Here is a 20,517-nt window from a genome sequence, read left to right as displayed (position 1 = left end):
CCAAGCCATTGCATATATACCTTTTAAAAATGGGTTCTTTGTTTCAGTTTCCCTGTCTAGTTATTCATTTGTTTTATTTATTTAAATGAAAAGCACATTATAAATTATATTTATTCTAATTTTAATATATCAGGTGTGGACTGACTGTTTTTGTAATGGCTTTACCATTCCAACATCCTGCATATCTCTGGCTAATGGCTATGTTTTCCCAGACCAGTTTGCCCTCTAACCTGAGGCATTAGCAAACCAGACCAAAGCATTAGTGTGACTTAAAGGTCCAATTTGGTGCATTCTCTTTATGGTCTCGCACCGTGTGAATGATAACAGAATAACAGAGCAGTGTGAGATATGAGCGCATTTGCATTTCTTTGGAGGAGAAATTAATTTGTGACTATGAAAAGCAAATGGAGCTCACACTGTGGAATGCTAATGAGGTCTCTTCTTCTCCCTGGCTGCCAAGGCACTGCAGCCAGTCTACACACCAGGGTTTCCGTTAGCCGGTAATAGCCAGCTTTTGGGCGATTTAAAAAAATAAATAAATAAATAGAAAAGCAGATAAAATTGCCGTGTGTATAGTAGGCTTACAGAGTGTACAAAACATTAGGAACACCTTAATATTCAGTTGAACCCCATTTTGCCCTCAGAACAGCCTCAATTCATCAGGGCATGGACTCTAGAAGGTGTCGAAAGCGTTCCACAGTGATGCCCCGTTCAAAGGCACTTAAATATTTTGTCTTGCCCATTCACCCTCTGAATGGCACATGTCTTAAGGCTTAAAAATCCTACTTTAACCTGTCTCCTCCCCTTTATCTACACTGATTTGAAGTGGATTTGACAAGTGACATCATAGTTTTCACCTGGATTCACCTGGCCAGTCTGTCATGGAAAGAGCATGTTTTGTTCACGCTGTGTATATTCGTTGTGTAGGGATATCTTATTTATCACACGCCTACAGCATACAGATACAGAGCCTTTGAGTGTAAAATCTGTCAGAGCGCGAGAGCTGCTGCTATAGCATCTCTAACAGTAAATGCTTAGGCAACAGAAGGCAGGCTTCATCAGCGCGTCACACACCACTTTGCAATTAGCTGGAGGCAGTATGCACTTTGAAAACATACTTAATTGTTTGAAACCTGAACATTTTAATACATATGAGGCATCTCTTACCTTGCTTCAAAGTAGCCGAGCCAAAATCAGACCATATCCGTGGAGGCAATTATTTTATATCAACTTTCTTTCATTGTCCAGTATTCCAAGGCGCAATCCTAGTCATATTAGCAAGTTGTTGCATATTACATCTCCCCTCTTTCTAAATTTCTGCAATCACGTGTGCAATGCCCTTTTGACAAGTGTTTTCCCGCTAATTGGGTTATTGAACGAACATTCCCGTGTAGCTTTCTGCATTGTGCGCATATAATAGTTGATCAACATTTTAAGCTGAACGTTCTGGTCTGTTGCATCAGACTCAATGCTTTTTAAGGTTTTTTTTATGTAGCTTAGACATTACTGGTTGTAATGAATTTGGAATCTATCGTCCCACAACTATCCCAGAGTGTTTGGAACAGGCAATTTCTTTCTCGACAAGCTGACCAATAGAATAGGTCAACTGTTCTCCTGTGGAGGATAGTAGATTGACAGGCTAGTGATTTTGCTGTTCGTTGGCTGAGGAAAAGTAGATGTGGACAGTTACTCAAACTTCTTTAAAGTGCACATCAGAATTTGGTAAGAAGGACGGCACATCATTGCTTCCTTGACTTGCGTGTTCTGTTAGTGATTTCTGTCATTCTGAGCACTGTGGGTGGACGCTCTAATAGATTATGCACCCAATGCATATGATCCGGTAAATTTCTCACATGTCCGGTAAATTAAAATGCTGCCGGTCAAATGTCCGGCTCCACATTTTCCTAATGGAAACCCTGCCACACACACACACACACACACACACACATAGATGGATGTGTGCTACGTAATGAATTCCCACCTATTAAATCTTTTTACCTGTCTCTTTTCCCTATCTCAGATCTCTCTGTTGTGCCATCCACCTCTGACAGCATTCACCCTCAGACTGTCAGCTCTTCCTCTTCATCCTCCTCTCATCATACCTCTACCTCAGAGCCCCACGATGCCCTAGGCCCCTCCACCAGCTGCCCTGGTCAAGGCCCAGCCCCAGACAGCACGCTGGCACAGGGGCCAAGGGGTACCGCAGGCACGGAGGGTAAGACAGACCATACACTCTCCAGAAAGCCATGATGTCAACCTTGTGTGCCTTTTTAGAAGTTTAGTAATCTTCCCTGTGGGTCATCTATGAATAATGATTTAAGCTTAAAGGTGTTTTCCATCTCTCAGATGAGAGCAGAAGAGGATCGTCCGGCGTGGCAGGAGAGAGTGGGGGCACGGCCATGCCCAGGTTACCCTCCTGCTGCCCGCAGCACTCCCCCTGCGGAGGGCCCTCCCCTGGTCACATGACCCTGGGCCATTCCAGCTGCCTGCAGGCCCAGCCCCCCCAGCAGCCGGGCTCCCAGCAGCACAGCCACGCCCACCACTTCCACCACCACCATCACCATGTGCCTCAGCACCCACCTCCACCCACTCTGCCCTTTCCTGAGCCCAGCTGCCCCCTCGAGAGGCCCACTGCCCTGCCTGCACCATGCAGAGGGGGAGGGGTCAGCAGCAGCAGCTCCACCCAATACCACGACCAGGTAGGCCTGAGCATCAACACCCTGTTGTTTTTTACGTTGTAGCATTGGAGGTTTGGCTGTTACTTCTGCTTCCTTTTTTTGATTTCCCCAACTTTAATATATTGACCAGAGAAGTTATGCATTTCTTATAGCAGTAACATTTTATAAATATATTCCATATTAAAATTAGATTTTTTTTAAGTCATGAAAGTATTTGATCATATTTTCTTTCTTGCCCAAAATCTTTAAAAGTAGGCTAAATGAATAGAATCTGAGGAGATAGAAGGCTGCCCTTTCCTCCCACAATAGCTGGAGATAAATTCGGAATCATTTATAGTTTTAGTAAACCATGCTAGCCATGTTCTCCCTGGGAAATGTCACCATCGCATTCAAATGTATCTTTGACTAAGTCTTTGTGTCTAAACAAACGGCTCCATCAATATCTGCCAATGAATCAGATTCAAGGTGATTAAAAAGGATTAAAGAAGGGAAAAACAGAATAGGAACTGAAACAGACAAATAACTGGTATCTTAACAAAAACATTGCAAAGGAACTAGCTGGCAGCCTCCCTTGAAGCCAGATTCACCGCTGAATAATTTAAATTCTGCTAATTGTTAGGAGCTGCTGGATTGTATTATTTACCATCAAAGTGGAGCAGTGTGTGGTTAAAGTGTAATGAGTTGGGTTGGGGTTGGGGTTGAGAGGGCTGTATCTACAGGTCAGGTTAGGGGCTCCCTCCATAGACCTCCGTCTCTCTGTCTTGATACTCTCTGATTCCTACATAATTCATGCAGGGCTGGGGCAAGTATTCAAAACTGGGCCGTCAGGTCTCTACCATGAAAGGAGGAAGTAGTTTCATGGGTAAGGCAAAATACTGTGCCCTTTGATGGGCTTGGCCTACATGTAGATACCACCCTCAGCTACAGCTCAGAGAAAGGAGACATACTGCCTGCATAAGGTGAATAAGTCATGTTTTATGCATCAGTCTAAATATGATTATTTATTTGAATAATTCAACAAAGGAGGGCTGCTACTATGATTTGAAACTCCATCACTTAGATTGCATTTTCTCAGCCGGTTTACTGCAGTCTAAACTGTGAGGCCCATTGTCTTGTACTTGTATCTTGTGCTTTGTGCTGGCTGGACCATGAAGCCCTGTGGTTTTAGTTTAGTGTTTTACTGGTTAGTTATATATTCCGTCACTACAGAGATCAGTCAGACAGTAGCACCATAACATCATAGTCTGGTTCTACTCTCTCCATACCTCCCCTCCCTGTAACTCTCACCCCTATTCTTTCCTTTTCATTTCCCTCCTCTCCTCTCCAACCCTCCTGTCTCTGTCTCTTCCCTCCCAAGCAGACTCTGCCGGTGGACCTGAGCAACAGTGGCTTGCGGAGCAGCGGCTCCGGTAGTTTCCATGGCACTTCAGCCTTTGACCCGTGCTGTCCAGGCTCCACGTCTCGGCCCGCTGCCTACAACTCCCAGAATGCAACGGGGCCAGGGCCCAGCCAGCCCAGCACAGTGGTGGACTCCTTCAGCTCAGCCATGGTGGCCCAGCCTCAGCCACAGCCACAGCTATCCACCTGCAGGCACTTCATGCACCCCTCCTGTGAGTAGAGCTACATCTGTACCAAAAGGGAGATGGCCTTTTTATTTTGGTGGGTGAAGTTATTTGGGGGTTAGATTTGTGTGGTTTCTATTGTTTAAGTGTTGATAATTGTTTAATTTGATAGGAAAATGAAATGCTGCAGTAGTAACTATAGTGTGTTATTCCCATGCAGAACCTGCATACTGCTGTACTAAACATGTGAGCCATTAGGATATATACAGTAACTATTACCACCAGACCTTGAAAGATTATGCCGACAACAGCACTCTTGAAACCCAGTGCTAATAGTAATTAAGAGAAGCACCTGATGTTTAATGTGCTAAGTGCTGCGGGTGTGCTACCAAACAGGCCCTGTTAATTGCTGATTCTCCTCAGAATAGCTCTGTTTGGAATGAGGAGTGTGGCGGTGCTCCCTGGTGGGGCCATATTTAGAGGGATAATTGGAACTGTTGGCGCACCTGTCTAGTGCCTACACTCAGTCACGTCAGACAGTCATTCCTGCTCCGGCCCCCTTCTCTCTGCAGTAGGGAGCGAGACAGACCGACAGACAGAGGCTGGGTCTGTCCGGGGTCTCAGGTGGGAGACCTGCTCAGCACAGGGAGCAGGCAGCATGTTTCAGTGAGGAGAGTCATAACTGATGATGATGATGATCAGGTGTCATCATTAGGAAGGGGACTGAAAGGTGATCTGGTAAGGTGTTACTAACTACTTATCAACTTTCTCCCACCATTCTCGCTCTGTCTCTCTGACACCCAGACGCCCCCTGGCACGCTCCCTGCACCACCAGCCCTCTAACACCTGCCCCCATTCCCATGGTAACCCTCCTCCCCCTCCTCAGCCCACTCCACAGGGTGACTACGTCATCCCCCACCCCGTCCATCCCTTCCACACGCCCCTGCCTTCCCACCCCCCTGGCCACGCCGTGCCCCCGCCCCCCCCTGCCTCTCTGCCTGCCCACCACCTCACAGGCTCCAGTGCCCCCCAACACCTGCCCGCGGAGCACCAGGCCCTGCAGCACCACATGCCCGCACTGGGGACCTCTGTGCAGAGGCTGCACCAGCACGAGATGCTGCAGAGGATGGAGGTTCAGAGACGCAGGATGATGCAACACCCCACGTGAGTGTAGCCTCTGGCGCCGGTCCAACCTGTCTGATGGAAGCAACACAACTGCAAGCACAGACAGTAGCATCCAATTGTCTGATTACAGGGACAATATTATGTTATTTTCCCTCTTGTGTTTCTGATGAACCTCTCTCTCTGTCTCCAGACGAGCACATGAGCGCCCCCCTCCACACCCCCACAGAATGCACCCCAACTACGGCCATGGCCACCACATCCACGTGCCCCAGACCATGTCGTCCCACCCACGCCAACCTGAGCAGAGGACTGCGTGGTCAGTACCATGTAGAGCAGTGGAGGGCCAGTGCCTTGCGTGTAGGGCCAAGAGTTTTATTTTTATCGACGTATATGTGGCCTGCTGTGCACTAAGGATATAGTCAGTCACTCATCTTCAATGTTGAAATGGCACCTGTGACGTCAATGTCTGAGTTGATGATGACTGTTGTTGGTCTGGTTCTCTTCTGTAGGGAGCTGGGTATCGAGGCTGGAGTGACCGTGGCGCCATATCCTTCAGGACACCTGCACCCTCACCTGCCCCACTACCACCCTCCCCCAAGACTGCACCACTTCCCCATCCCCTTCATGGTGAGTGCACGACTGGCACCCTCACTCTAAGCACACGTGCCTACGTTAGAATACATGAGAAGTATGGCTTAGATGAATGATGCTAGCCCTCGATTTATAACATCTGTTATTTCAAGGATGGTTTGTTGGGCCACATGAATAATGCGTTGGCAATTATGGCATTTCTCGTGCATATTCAACATAACCAGTTGCCTGAAATCAATGGATGCCCCTTTGAAAAGATGTTGAAAGTTAATGCACAATGTCTGAAAATATGAAATTGTGAGACTTCTGCGGTTATCAAAAATGCCGTTTTTGGCAATGCTAGCTGGAATTTATACCCATGTCGAGCAGTGTCAGCCGACTTAATTGATAATGCTATATCACTATATGTGCTTCATGAACTGTAGCCCACAGAAACAAATGACTGTACTTCACTGAAGTGAACATATTTCCATGGAATTGTTTTGCCTCCTTCCTCACAGCACACTGGCATGTCTGAAGTAACCTACCCGCACATTCGCTACATCTCATCCAGAATGACTGGATTTGGACGAACTTATGAGGTGACACTTGATTAGTAAAGAGCTAGTAACTAGTGCCTGGAGTTTTTCCTGCTCAGGTCAGGTGGTGAAGAAACACTCCTAGCCCTGGTAATTAGTTATGAAGGAGCTGAGAGCGTGTTATGACTGGATAATGAGCTGTGTGGAACTGAGTTGGCACAGTCTCATGTTGGGTTGTTTTCCTGCCCTTTTCCTCAGGATCTGCTGCATTTAGAGGAGAGATTGGGTACTGTGAACCGAGGGGCCTCTCAGGGAACTATAGAGAGGTGCACTTACCCACACAAGTACAAAAAGGTGAGAGCACTCCTATAAAAGTGTGTGTGTTTCAGAACATATCCTATGTAATGTAGTTTGATGTGATGTATTTTGTGCATGTCTGCACAAGATTTTATTCTGGGACAGAGTGCACACTCGGTGGTTATTTTGTGCTCCTTTCAAAATATGAATGTATTGTTAAATCAGATGCTGTAGAAACTAGAAAGTGTCCCTTTCAGCCAATGTTTCAGCCTTAGAAAACATTGTAGGGAAAGATTCCATCTAGTTTTCCAAATGTATTGAAATAAGTAACCTAATAACCTGCTGCCCAATACAGAAGGTGTTGGAGACTGAGCGAGACATTGACCAACAGTTAACCCCTGAAGCATGGGCAACTATTGGGAAAAATATGCACGCAACCTCAGACTCGGTGAGAAAAAAATGAACAAATTCAATTTGGAAACATGTCTCTGCTCATTTATAGTTGTTAATGTTAGTAGTGTTGGGGGCAAGGGGATTCGGCAGTAGAAACATTTTATAGATTTTTGGGAATATTTATTTAAATATATTTTTTTAAATCCATATTACCTTGATCATAGGGATGACATGTTTTGTAGCCAGGACAAAATGACCATTCTCTCTGTCCTCATAGGGATATGTGTTCACCCTCATAATGCTTGTACTGTATACAGTAAGCCCTCTATCAGTCATAAAGGATAGTTTATTCGCAAGTTGGGTCTGTACCTGTAATGTTTACATCCTGTGAACCCTGAATACATTTATCGTGTTTGATGGTAACCCTCATAAAATGGTCTCAGCCTTCCCTGTTTAATACGTCTTTATAATGTGAAGTAAGAGTTGTCTTTGTTTGAACTTTGTTTTTGCTGCTGTGTATCTATAATGGTGTTTCCAATGTTTTCATTAACAGAGAAAGCTGCATGGTAAGCAAGAAGAAGATGAGGGGGCGGACGAAGACACAGAGGAGAAATGCACCATCTGTCTGTCAATACTGGAGGAAGGGGAGGACGTCAGGTACAGTTATACTGTAGCGTGTGTGTTTTAATGCGGGGCTGTTTTTGTGTGAGAACGACCACTCCTTTTCCCACATTTTCTCTTGATATGCCGTGGAGATTTTCTCAACACCCAAATATAGTAATCAGCAGAAAAGCCAATCCTTTGAGTGTCTGAAAATGACTGGTCTCAGAGGACATTTCTGGAGCTCAACATATGTGCTCATGTGATCAAGTGAGTTTCTGCCCTCTGTTGGTGTAATGTAAGAACTGTAATGTGTGAATGTTAAGTTTCTATTTTTCAACAAACCAAATTAAACTAATTGTGTTCATTGTCATTTAATTCCTTATTAATTCCATTGTCATTTCATTCATTATGAAGATGAAATTCTAAGTCTATGTCTAACAATATGTTCTCTCTTCCACAGACGCCTACCTTGTATGCATCTCTTCCATCAACTGTGTGTGGACCAATGGCTCCTCACCAATAAGAAGTGCCCCATCTGCAGAGTGGACATCGAGGCGCAGTTGTCTGCCGTTGAGAGTTGATGCTGTTTTTCTAACAACTCTTTGTTGGAATTTTCTTTTATTGTTGTTTATTGTTTGAATTTTTCTTCAGTACTGCAGTCAACCAAAGAGGGCATGAATTACCTGCGCAGATCCACTATGAGAAAATAAAAACATCAGGCTAAAGAAGCGTTGAGCCTAGAGTGCCAGCTATCTATCACACAGTACAATACTGCTCGAATTGACATCTCCATTAAGGATTTAAAATGTTATTGTATTTATAAAGCTTTTATGTAGCTTTTGATTGTTTCCTCGTGTCATATTTTTATTTGTTTTATTTTTTTGCATGGCTCCTCGCAATGCATTTCTTTGCACATATATTGTGGGCTTCTCATGGCCTAACAACTTGCAGGTGAGGATAGCTGCTCTAGTAAAGAAGCATTTCTATATACCTAATGCCTTGCTTTACTGGAGTAGAATGTCAACCTCCATTTAAAAACATTGCAGGACTCATTTTACCAATCATTGTATTGATTAGTTTATGTTTAGACAATGTGGTTGGCTAGTGGAAGACGTTTCTAAGAAGGTAAATCAAGACATTCCTTAATTAGGAAAATATCATGTTAAACTGATCAGCTGCTGTATTTGTGTTCACCCAGTATTTCTAGAGTGGGAATAAACTCAAACTTCACCTCATCTCCCAGAAAATGCACATGCGTGTCTTACACCTCCCCTACACCACCTTGATTTGACTAAACACCATTCACACGTCATCTAATGTATTTTAGAGAAAAAGAAAATGAATGTCACATCTGTTCTTGACTGTTCTTTTTCAATGGAATGATTGTTGAGGTCTGCTGAGGATAAAGTCTCTGTGTTCTGTTTGGATTTCTCCCTCAGACAGGCCCCAGATGGAAAACTGGGTTCTATAAGGGGATCTCAGGCCCACAGATGCAACCAGTTTCACATGAGCCTGCAACCTGGGGATATCTGTTGTTTGGAACTGGGAATGGCATTGGTTTATCCTTGCTTTTTGTTTATCCCCGTTTCTTTTTTCAGAGGGAAATACACAGCGCTCAGCTCAGAATAATAAATAAGTAGCTGATTATTCTTACAACCCAGATCATTGTTCTTACCCACACTCCCTCTCTCTCTCTCTCTCTCTGTAGCTGTGCAGCAGCAATCTCTCTTTGCTGCCATTGAAAAGATAACACTAATATTATTCTCAACTTGCTAACTTGCATATACTTGCACAGGAGAGAACAGACAGGAGTGTTGTAAAGAGAGTGCGCTGAGGCCATGTATTTCCACTGATTGCTGAGTTTTGGAGAAAAAATAATAATTTTGAATGGAGTGTTGGAATGCAGTACTTATGGCAGGTATCCATGCATTCATAGACTTAATGGCACCAGGATGATATTCCATGGGATTTATATTAGTTTTAAAATAATATTAATAAAGTTAGAACTCTTTCCTGTGTCTGTTTATTTGTGTCTTACCATTCACCTATGCATGTTGGTCCATATTTCACAACTGCACGTTGAGGGATCTATCAACAAAACATATTGGTAACATTTGGTATTCACACCCCTTGACTTTTTCCAAATTTTGTGTTCCAGCTTGAATTTAAAATGGATTACATTTGGATTTTTTGTCAGTGGCCTATACTCAATGCCCCATAATGTTAATAAAGTGGAATTCATTTTTTATTTTTACTAATTAAAAATGAAAAGCTGAAATGTTATGAGTCAATAAGTATTCAACCTTTTTGTTATGACAAGCCTCAAGTTCAGGAGTGAAAATGTGCTTAAGTCACAAGTTGCATGGACTCCGTGTGCAATAATAGGGTTTAATGTGATTTTTGAATGACTACCTCATCTCTGTACCCCACACATACAATTATCTGTAAGGTCCCTCATTTAAGCAGTGAATTTCAAACACAAATTCAACCACAAAAAGCAGGGAGGTTTTCCAATGCCTCGCTAAGAAGGGCTCCTATTGGTAAATTTAAAAAAAATAAGAAAGAGCAGACATTGAATATCCCATTGAGCATGGTGAAGATATTAATTCCACTTTGGATGGTGTATCAATACACCTAGTCACTACAGAGATACAGGTGTCCTACCTAACTTAGTTCCAGGAGAGTAAGGAAACCGCTCATGGATTTCACCATGAGACCTATGGTGGCTGTGATAGGAGAAAACTGAGGATGGATCAAGAATGTAGTTACTCCACAATACTAACCTAATTGACAGAGTGAAAAGGAAGACTACAGAATAAAAAATATTCCAATACAACACATTACTGAGTACCACTCCACATTTTCAAGCATAGTGGTGGCTGAGTTATGTTATGGGTATGCTTGTAATTGTTAAGGAATGGGGAGTTTTTCAGGATAAAAAATAATTGGAATGAAGCTAAGCACGTACAATATTCTACAGGAAAGCCTTGTTCAGTCTGCTTTCCACCAGACACTGGGAGATTAATTCACCTTTCAGCAGGACAATAACCTTAAACACAGTTGCTTACAAAGAAGACGGTACATGTTCCTGATTGGCCAAGTCACAGATTTCACTTAATTCTGCTTGAATATCTATGGCAATTATTTGAAAATGGTTTTCTATCATTGATCAACAACCAATTTGACAAAGCTTGAAGAATTTATTTAAAAAATATGGGCAAATATTGTATAATCCAGTTGTGCAAAGCTCTTACAGACTTACCTAGAATGACTCCGTAATTGCTGCCTTAAAGGCTGCCAAAGGTGATTGTAACATGTATTGACAGGTTGTGAATACTAATGTAAATTAGATGTTTATGTATTTAATTGACAAAAAACGAGCAAAAATATATAAAAACATGTTTTCTCTATGTCAAATCAAATTTTATTTGTCACATACACATGGTTAGCAGATGTTAATGTGAGTGTAGAGAAATGCTTGTGCTTCCAGTTCCGACAATGCAGTAATAACCAACAAGTAATCTAACTAACAATTCCAAAACTAATATCTTATACACAGTGTAAGGGGATAAAGAATATGTACATAAAGATATGAATGAGTGATGGTGCGGAGCAGCATAGGCAAGATACAGTAGATGGTATTGAGTACAGTATATACATATGAGATGAGTATGTAAATAAAGTGGCATAGTTAAAGTGGCTAGTGATACATGTATTACATAAGGATGCAGTAGATGATAGAGTACAGTATATACGTATACATATGAGATGAATAATGTAGGGTATGTAAACATTATATTAGGTAGCATTGTTTAAAGTGGCTAGTGATATATTTTACATCCTTTCCCATCAATTCCCATTATTGAAGTGGCTGGAGTTGAGTCAGTGTGTTGGCAGCAGCCACTCAATGTTAGTGGTTGCTGTTTAACAGTCTGATGGCCTTGAGATAGAAGCTTTTTTTCAGTCTCTCGGTCCCAGCTTTGATGCACCTGTACTGACCTCGCCTTCTGGATGATAGCGGGGTGAACAGGCAGTGGCTCGGGTGGGTGTTGTCCTTGATGATCTTTATGGCCTTCCTGCAACATCGGGTGGTGTAGGTGTCCTGGAGGGCAGGTAGTTTGCCCCCGGTGATACGTTGTGCAGACCTCACTACCCTCTGGAGAGTCTTACGGTTGTGGGCGGAGCAGTTGCCGTACCAGGCGGTGATACAGCCCGCCAGGATGCTCTCGATTGTGCATCTGTAGAAGTTTGTGAGTGTTTTTGGTGACAAGCCGAATTTCTTCAGCCTCCTGAGGTTGAAGAGGCGCTGCTGCGCCTTCTTCACGATGCTGTCTGTGTGAGTGGACCAATTTAGTTTGTCTGTGATGTGTATGCCGAGGAACTTAAAACTTACTACCCTCTCCACTACTGTTCCATCGATGTGAATAGGGGGGTGTTCCCTCTGCTGTTTCCTGAAGTCCACAATCATCTCCTTAGTTTTGTTGACGTTGAGTGTGAGGTTATTGTCCTGACACCACACTCCGAGATGATAGGGTGAGAAAAAAATGATCTATTTAATCCATTTGGAATTCAGGCTGTAACACAACTAAATGTGGAGTAAGTCAAGGGGTATGAATGCTTTTTGAAGGCACTGTAGATGTGATATAGCAGTACTAAAAATGCCTATTCAGCTCCTGCGTATAAACTGTTTATAATCTGTAGTCCTTATGGTGAATCATCAAGTAAAGATTAACTGATGTATCCATCCATGTAACCAATAAGCCTGCAGCAAGTATAAATAAAAACCTATTTTATGCATTCTATGTAGATTTTATGAATATTCCCCTTACTTATTACTACTCATCAATCAGTGAAGACCAAGTGTAGTGTTTAGCCAAGAGTAGCCAATATTAGCATTTTGGTCAATTCATAAAATATATGTTATTTTGGCCAAGTGGATATATCAGCAATATATAAATGTATGAAGATTTTACACTATTGTGGAGATATGTACTGCTTGGATTCTTTACCAATGATAGAAATAAGTTTAAACAATTTTATGTAATTCATTTAATTATTATTTTGGCAAAATTTCATATTCACAAATATTCATTTACAAACAAAACACATTTTCTTACCTTACAAAAATTAATTGTACTATATTATATTTTAAGACAATTAACTACTCTACTAACAAAAAAGTGTATGTATGTCCCTTAAGGTCCTTGTGTAATGTGATATTGTACCCCCTAGCCCAATTGTCCTTTGTATCTTATTTATGTATACTTGTGTTCCCCCATGTACTTTCTGTATTGATTTGTAAAAAAAAAGAAAAGAAAAGAAATTAGATCTGTTCTGATTGTGTGACGTCATTCGTGATTTCTCTTTGGTAACCAATGAAAGAGGTGCATTCTATGAAGCGGTATCCAATTAGAATCAACAGAGCGGTATTTGAATGACTGTGGAATTGTTCGTTGAGACTTGTTTACTTGGGCCTTGTGTCTGTGGAGATAGCGAGCAAGCAACAGAACTAAAAGCGGCGTTTTGCCTATTATAGCTGGCTATCTAACTGCCTTGTTTTTTAACAAAGCGTAAAGATGTCGTCATTGGAAGTTCGTGCTGCGGTGAGTTTTTACAATATGGACAAGCTAATGTGTTTTTGTGTGCATGTTACTCACAGCTAACGTTAACGTTACTTGCGCTTGTTAAAGTAATACGGCTTCGTAGTTGTCTGCTTTCAGCTTGCTATTTTTAGTTTAGCTAGCCAATTTGTTATCTAGTAGGTAAGCAACTAAAATTCCAAAATTGAGTTATTTAACCTGCCTGAACATCTAGCTATGTAAGTTACCTAGTGCAATGTGGCATGGTTAAATTGAACGTTTGTGTCAATAACTGACGACATTAGTAGTCGGCAGTTTCTTTGTTAGCTAGCAAGTGATGCATAACTTGTATTAGTTATATTTTGTGTTCACATGGTTGGTTTGACGGGTCATTTTGTCTTAAACAGTTATGGAACGCAGACAACCCAGCACTAATGGGAAAAGCAAACGTAGCTGGGGCAAGAAGGGCTGTGCTTGGAGAGCTGTCCAACTTTCCCAATGCCAGCAAAGCGGTGCAGTCCAAGGTATGTTGTCTTACACGGCATTATTTGGTCCATTGTCTGATTTCACTTGCTGATCGTCCTCAAATATGCCTCTCTAAACTCTCTACAGAAGGCTGCTGCTAAAGCTTCAACCAAACAATCTATGAACCAAAAAGACCAGCCAGCAGCTGTTCGGACTAAACGTTCCCCAGTTCCTCAGCCTGAAGAGTCTGCTAACGTGTCCATGAAAGAAGAGGAATTGTGTCAGGCGTTCTCAGTAGCCCTACTTGCTGTAGAAGACATTGATGAAGGGGATTCAGACATGCCACAACTGTGCTCGGAATATATAAAGGATATCTATGGATATTTGCAGTGCCTTGAGGTAACTTGTGCTTTCTCTCTAGGAAAACATGGTGCTGACTTGTTAAACCAGTACAAAATATTTATCTTGATGTCTTCCTTTCTCAACAGACCCAGCAGTCTGTCCGGCCCAAGTACATGGATGGCTATGAGATCAATGGACGAATGCGCTCTCTCCTGATTGACTGGCTGATTCAGGTGCATTCCAGGTTCCAGCTACTGCAGGAGACTCTGTATTTGACTGTGGCCATCCTGGATCGCTTTCTTCAGGTAAGCATTGTTAAGAAAGAAGAAAAAAAATGGTATATCCCTGTTTACTTTCTCTAACCCCTCTATCAAGGTGCAAACCATCGGCCGCAAGAAGCTCCAGCTGGTTGGCGTGACTGCCATGTTGTTGGCATCCAAGTATGAAGAGATGTATTCCCCGGAGATTGGTGATTTCGTTTACATCACAGACAATGCATTCACCAAGGCCCATATTCGTGAGATGGAACAGATGATTCTGCAGAGTCTGAACTTTGAGCTTGGACGGCCTCTACCCCTACACTTCCTCAGGAGAGCCTCCAAGGCTGGCAATGTAGGTTGTTCAATGACGTGTATGTTTTCATAGTTTTTCTTTACTGGTGTAGTTATTAAAATTACTTATTGACATGAACTGCAATTAATTGTTAGAGGTCGACAAGCAATCAACAACTGACGGGTTACTGGAAGGTTACAGTATTACTTGCATGCAGTGGCTTAACCAGTGGTTGTCTTTTCAGGCTGATGTTGAGAAGCACACACTAGCCAAATACCTCATGGAACTGACCCTCCTTGACTATGACATGGTGCACTACCATCCTTCTGAGATTGCTGCTGCAGCCTTGTGCCTCTCCCAGCTGCTGCTTGATGAGCTCAACTGGGTAAGCTGCTGTCTCCTGGAAGTTATTGGGATGTGTCCACTAAATTATCATAGATTACGTTCAAACAGATTTGGTGCTAGCAACAGGTATGGTCAATTTACTATTGGTTATGCTTCTTGTGCAGACTCCAACGCAGGAGCATTACTCTACCTATAATGAGAACCACCTCAAGCCAATCATGCAGCACATCGCCAAAAATGTTGTCTCTGTCACTGAAGGGCGAACAAAGCTTCAGGTAAGTTGTCTGATAGCTTGACTTTGCTGTGGTGATTTTAATCTTACACCATTGGATTCGGGTAATATGATACATGCCAGATCTTGGAAAGAACCTGAACCATTGACTAACTTGTGTTCCAGGCTGTCAAGAACAAGTATGCAAGCAGCAGGCTAATGAGGATCAGCCTCATCCCTCAGCTGAAGTCTGCTCTTGTAAATGACATGGCTGCTGCTCTGCTCCCAGAACATAAACCCTGATGTGTGATTAGACTGATTCTTAATCCGCTGCACTTTATTTTTTAACTTGTTTTTTTGTCTTTAAGAATCTATCGTGAGATGGCCTTTTTAGACTGCTGCTTTTAAGTACATGTAAATATTTAAATTTGTACAAATAAACGTTTTGAACCATCTTAAACATCACCTGTAGTCAAAGTACTAACACTCACTCCAAATGTGAACAGGAGTATAATGCATTTTATACACAACTAATAGTTGTGCTGCAGTAACATTGTGGGCCAGCCATTTCATTAAGACATGTAACTTTACCTTGAAATTAAGTACAGTATAATGGTCAAGTTTATTGGCATGTACTGCGTGTTGACTTTTCTGTTGGGTTTTACAGCCCTGTTTTCCTGAACAAACTGCATGTAGTCTTGCCAATGCTTATTGACCAACTGGTTAAGTTGGCAAAGCTACAAACACCTAGGCCCAAGCTATGGGTAATTAGTAAGGAAAGTAGTATTTCCTGTCCAGCTAGGACAGGATGGGAAAGAGGCCGGGTTGAGTGTTTATGCAAAAATCACTAACGTCTTTAATTACATGAAATGCAGAGTAACTACATTAGTACATGCTTTAAGTAATTTGCCATAATGCACTAATGTATTTTCCACCATACAGGACCACAATTACCTGCCTGTAAGAAAAAATAATCCAATGTTTTAGGGCTCTATCCAATCCATTGTGCTGAAGATCTGCTGCAGCTCTTAGACAACATTCACGGTAAATGCTTCATGACGGCTCAATTGGAAATTAACACAGGTCTTCCACGCTACTTCGGTGATATGGCTTGAATCCAGCCCTTGAGTGATTTCATATATGGAGACTGCGAAAGCTGTGGAAAACATGATCAATGGAATTCATCTTTTACTTTCACCTGAAAGAACAAACTCCATAGTCTGACCCATACTGTGCACTAAAATCTACATAAAAAGCACAATTTAACAGGACTTCATTCCTAAATGTGAAGATGTACATACAGTATACCTAAAATTTTATAAGAAGCATTTTAGATCCATGTAAACAAATTATCCTCCAGTAACTAGGCCCATCTCTAGTTTGGCAACCTTTAAAAATATCCAATAATTAGCTGTGGCAGGAGTGACAAGTCTGTCCAAGTTAATACCTGTAGCTACTGATAAAGTGCTTAAAAACCAGACAATACACTAAGTACAGTGTGGCCCAAGAGTTCTAGGGATATCACTTGCATTTTGGAAATCAGAGCAGGGGATTCCTGATGACTTACCTACTGAAAGTTACACTGCATTTCCCATTCCCACAAGTGATTGCATCTGTTTAGCTGACCATTAACAATTGGCATTGTTTTGAGCACTTGGTTATCAAACCCATTTGATCATCTTTATGGTGAAATGCATTGCTGAAGTTTATAAAATCACAGTGCAATGAACTTAATGTCCATTTGATGTAAATGTCTTGTCAACATTTTTTTTATAGCCAATACATCTAAATTCAGCTTAGCAGCACAAATCCCCTTCAAACAATCATCTTAAACAGTGGCTTCTTAGAAACAACCCAGAATTCATGTTTAAAACCCTTTCATTTCCAAAATGAGAAATGAAAAATTTAGTTACAACCTGGTTCCACATATCATGCATATCATTTATATGCATTCAAAATATCACCTTATAACCATAGCGAAGTGAAAAGGGGAGGGAGAATGTAGAAAGCTATATAAATATAATAAATATTTGTTCAGTGCGCACAGGGATTGTGTAGCGATTTGCCCTCCGATCCTCATAAAAATAGAACTTCATTGCAAGCATGACACTCGTCTGTCCAGAATAACAGGAAGTTACATCCAGAAGAAGGCTACAATGCAGAAGTGGTGAAAATGTCAGTTTTTCGCTTCTCACAAAATCTCTGTTTTGTAGCTCTATCTCCCTTCAGTCAGTAGAGCTGTGTACGTCTCTTCTGGTGATTGACAGTCAGCTGTTATTCATGCAGCTCCTAGATCTTGCTGACGTAGTTGTTGGGGAACAGGCCTTGCTTTGCCCGTAGCCTCCCCGTCCACCAGCCAGAAGCATCTGATCAAGAAGAAAGACAGCTTACAATGGGACCAAAGTGTTACATTTTTAAGCGTGAAAGAGTTAAAGTGCAAATGTTTTATGCACCCCGCACCAATCAAAATCCAATCATTTTCCCTTTGTGCGATGATGTGATTTCTGCCTCCTGTGTATTACCTTCCTTGATGATGTCGATGACGTCGTCTGCATTGAAGCTGAGCTCATCTGTGTCCTGAGCATCATAGGCATAAAGGGCTTTGCACTGGGGCACCTGGGGCTTGGGTTTGGGGGCAGGTTTGGGTCGCCCCCCCCCTGGGGGTGGTCTACTGACCGACTGTCTTTGGACACTGAGGAATAAAGAGAAAGACAACAGGAGCGAGCCTTAGTTATCAAAGAAAAGAAAGTATCCTATCCTTCATTAGTGTGACACTATTCTACTGGCTGACTAGAACACTACAGTCAGTCATTAGGAAAGCTGGTGATTGTGTGGCTTTAGCAAAGGATGTGAAGTTATCGATATTGGAATGAAAGGACATACCATGTGAGTTTGTGTGGTAGTTATTATTGGATTGGTTTGTGCTTACTCCATTGTTTCTTTCAAAGACACCTGACTAAATAGAATTTGATATGCACAGTTTCACCACAAGATGGCGAGCCATCCCATAGATTTGTCTCAGTACAACTATGTACAACACTATTGGTGCCTTTCCATTTAGGATTTACCCCAGTGTTTTACCCAGAAGGCTCAGACTTTTCTGTTTCCATTTACGCGGGCTGGCACCTGTGTCTCACTGGGCCATGACCCCGGCAGACCTGCTCTGCATGGGAGCCAAGGCAAGGCCCTGGGTACTTTTCAGCTGGTACTTACAGTACATAACAATGGCTAACAGTGAACTTTAACACCTTCTCGTAAAGCAACAGTTTTGAAAGATGCAGAGATGGTTGATTATGCGCACCACAAGTCTTTAGTGTCATACTAAAGTCTAGTTATTGTGAAACACAATAACACTAGAGCTCACGTTAGCATAAAACACTGGTAACTACCATGGTGTGGGGGTAAGTCTCATTGGAAATCACCACATGGTATTATGGAGTGTAAAACACTGGAAAGTTGTTTGTAAATACAGTGAATTAACTTGAGAAGGCTAGAGATGAAAAAACACACAACCCCTTCACAAAGTCAACCAATAAGCAAACTATCACACCAAAGGAATCACCAATAAAAAAGTAATATCTTGGTTCCCCAAGATATGTATCCAGGATATCTCAACCATTGAGACGTACCCAATGGAGGTTTTCCATGTTAACTGACACCAAACCCAATTTTGGGAGAAAAAGTAAGCCCAGTAATTTGCAAGAAGTGGGATTTAGCGATATAATATGACAATAGATTTCATATCAGGAATCCATATCATGCCTTTGAAGGTATAATTCTGGAGCAAAATAACTCTTCAACAACAGAATGATTGACAGCATGTTACTGGGCTCAGACTTTTTCCAGTAGTTTCATCCAATCAGATGATAGTGTTTGCCTTCTTCTGATTCAACATCAGCTGTTAGAGAGATGTCTACAAGCAAGAAGGTGAGCATCTAGCTACAGGAGAGCCAGGGAGAGATATACACATCATGCCAGTGAGCTGCGCCTGGCTTGGCTAAGGCCTGAACCATCACCCAACACACCGCAAACACTGACTCACATTCCTCCATTCGAAGCTGTCCGGGCGCCTCCATTACTATAAAGGAATACATCAACCAAGTTACTGTGTGTGTGTGTGTGTGTGTGTGTGTGTGTGTGTGTGTGTGTGTGTGTGTGTGTGTGTGTGTGTGTGTGTGTGTGTTCACACACTGAAACAACACTGCACCATACTGACACAAACACACACTCATACACACCATGTTACACACCATACTCATTCTCAGTATTTACATGTTTATGTCAGAGCAAACATATCTGTATAGTAAGTCATTATAGTTATCAGTCCTTAGGGCTGTCGATTGGGAGGTAATCAGGGCTGTTGGTGCCAGTACTCACCCTGCTGCCCCCTGGTCAGGGACCTTCAGACAGTCCAGGTTTGGCTGGTTGGGCTTAGGATGGTTGCTGCCTCTCTCCTTCATAATGACGTTGTTGGGCAGGAAGGGGCGGGACCCATTGCCTGTTGACGGAGGCCTCTGATTGGAATGCTGTGAGGCGTTCCTCTGATTGGCTATGTGGTTGGTGTTTTTCGGACCACCATTCTGATGGGCAACTGTGACAAAGAGGAAGATGGTTGTCATCAAGTGTTGCTAACTGCTTTATTATGTACAGGGGTGAGGGCCTACATCAGCTAATGATTATTCTACCTGGAGGCCCAGGGGGAGCCCGTGTGGGAGTGTTCAGATGGGTTCTGGACACGCTGGAGCGACTCTGAGTGAAGCTCTTCTTGGTGGGACCTACAAAGGGGACTCTAAGTCAGTAAACAGCATGTTTCAGACAACACTAAGAAAACACCATGTCTATTGAATCCTGATGTGGAGGGATGGTACACTACTCCTGTAATACTCACGTGTGTTCTTGGGCAGACCGGCTCCAATGCTGACCTGCAGCGTCTTACTGGAGGGCTTTATGACAGCCACGTCCCCCTGGCCCTGGACAAACATCACCTGTCTGGAGCCGCCTCCACTCAGGAAACCCCAGTTCTCCTTCTTCAGCTTCAGCTCCAGTCTGGGAGACAGAGCAGAGAGATCTCCCTTACAACCACTGACTCAAACCATCCACTGGAAACTGCCAGAGAAATGTCATCCGTTATCTCAGTACCAAATCAAAAGCAGTATTTCCAGAACAACCCCAGAGTATTGTAAATAATGTTGACCAAAGCTGTGTCTACTTCCACTCCACCCATATATCACACTGTCTGTTTAAAGGCATGTTTGT

General features: G+C 42.5%; 3 protein-coding genes across 4 annotated transcripts in view; 2 read left to right on the top strand and 1 right to left on the bottom strand.

The window, feature by feature from the left end:
* LOC135549137 (E3 ubiquitin-protein ligase Arkadia-like) overlaps positions 1-9,778 on the top strand; it is a 47,712-nt gene extending 37,934 nt beyond the window's left edge. The window contains exons 5-14 of the mRNA XM_064979186.1: positions 2,021-2,215; positions 2,347-2,699; positions 4,036-4,292; positions 5,045-5,404; positions 5,556-5,681; positions 5,875-5,992; positions 6,457-6,537; positions 6,733-6,828; positions 7,718-7,821; positions 8,228-9,778. Of these exons, the coding sequence (XP_064835258.1) occupies positions 2,021-2,215; positions 2,347-2,699; positions 4,036-4,292; positions 5,045-5,404; positions 5,556-5,681; positions 5,875-5,992; positions 6,457-6,537; positions 6,733-6,828; positions 7,718-7,821; positions 8,228-8,348 (1,811 nt within the window). The 3' untranslated portion in view covers positions 8,349-9,778. The remainder of the gene's footprint in view (positions 1-2,020; positions 2,216-2,346; positions 2,700-4,035; positions 4,293-5,044; positions 5,405-5,555; positions 5,682-5,874; positions 5,993-6,456; positions 6,538-6,732; positions 6,829-7,717; positions 7,822-8,227) is intronic.
* A 3,416-nt stretch (positions 9,779-13,194) lies between these two features.
* LOC135549106 (G2/mitotic-specific cyclin-B2-like) lies at positions 13,195-15,726 on the top strand. The gene is made up of 8 exons (XM_064979164.1): positions 13,195-13,370; positions 13,754-13,870; positions 13,959-14,210; positions 14,300-14,458; positions 14,529-14,765; positions 14,950-15,090; positions 15,215-15,325; positions 15,448-15,726. Exons 1-8 carry the CDS (start codon positions 13,344-13,346, stop codon positions 15,562-15,564), a joined length of 1,161 nt encoding a protein of 386 aa, XP_064835236.1. The 5' UTR covers positions 13,195-13,343; the 3' UTR covers positions 15,565-15,726.
* Positions 15,727-16,086: 360 nt separating this feature from the next.
* LOC135549093 (unconventional myosin-Ie-like) overlaps positions 16,087-20,517 on the bottom strand; it is a 53,817-nt gene continuing 49,386 nt past the window's right edge. The window contains exons 24-29 of one of the 2 annotated variants that reach the window (XM_064979155.1): positions 20,150-20,307; positions 19,947-20,036; positions 19,639-19,852; positions 19,304-19,339; positions 17,784-17,953; positions 16,087-17,627 (exon numbers count right to left, since the gene is read on the bottom strand). In XM_064979155.1, the coding sequence (XP_064835227.1) occupies positions 17,551-17,627; positions 17,784-17,953; positions 19,304-19,339; positions 19,639-19,852; positions 19,947-20,036; positions 20,150-20,307 (745 nt within the window). In that variant the 3' untranslated portion in view covers positions 16,087-17,550. The remainder of the gene's footprint in view (positions 17,628-17,783; positions 17,954-19,303; positions 19,340-19,638; positions 19,853-19,946; positions 20,037-20,149; positions 20,308-20,517) is intronic. The other variant, XM_064979161.1, reaches the window with a different exon arrangement.

The sequence above is a fragment of the Oncorhynchus masou genome, chromosome 1 (assembly GCF_036934945.1).
Source record: "Oncorhynchus masou masou isolate Uvic2021 chromosome 1, UVic_Omas_1.1, whole genome shotgun sequence".
In the NCBI taxonomy this organism is placed as follows: Eukaryota; Metazoa; Chordata; class Actinopteri; order Salmoniformes; family Salmonidae; genus Oncorhynchus; species Oncorhynchus masou.
The sequence above is the reverse complement of the archived record's forward strand: the minus strand, read 5'-3'. Positions and strand labels throughout refer to the sequence as shown.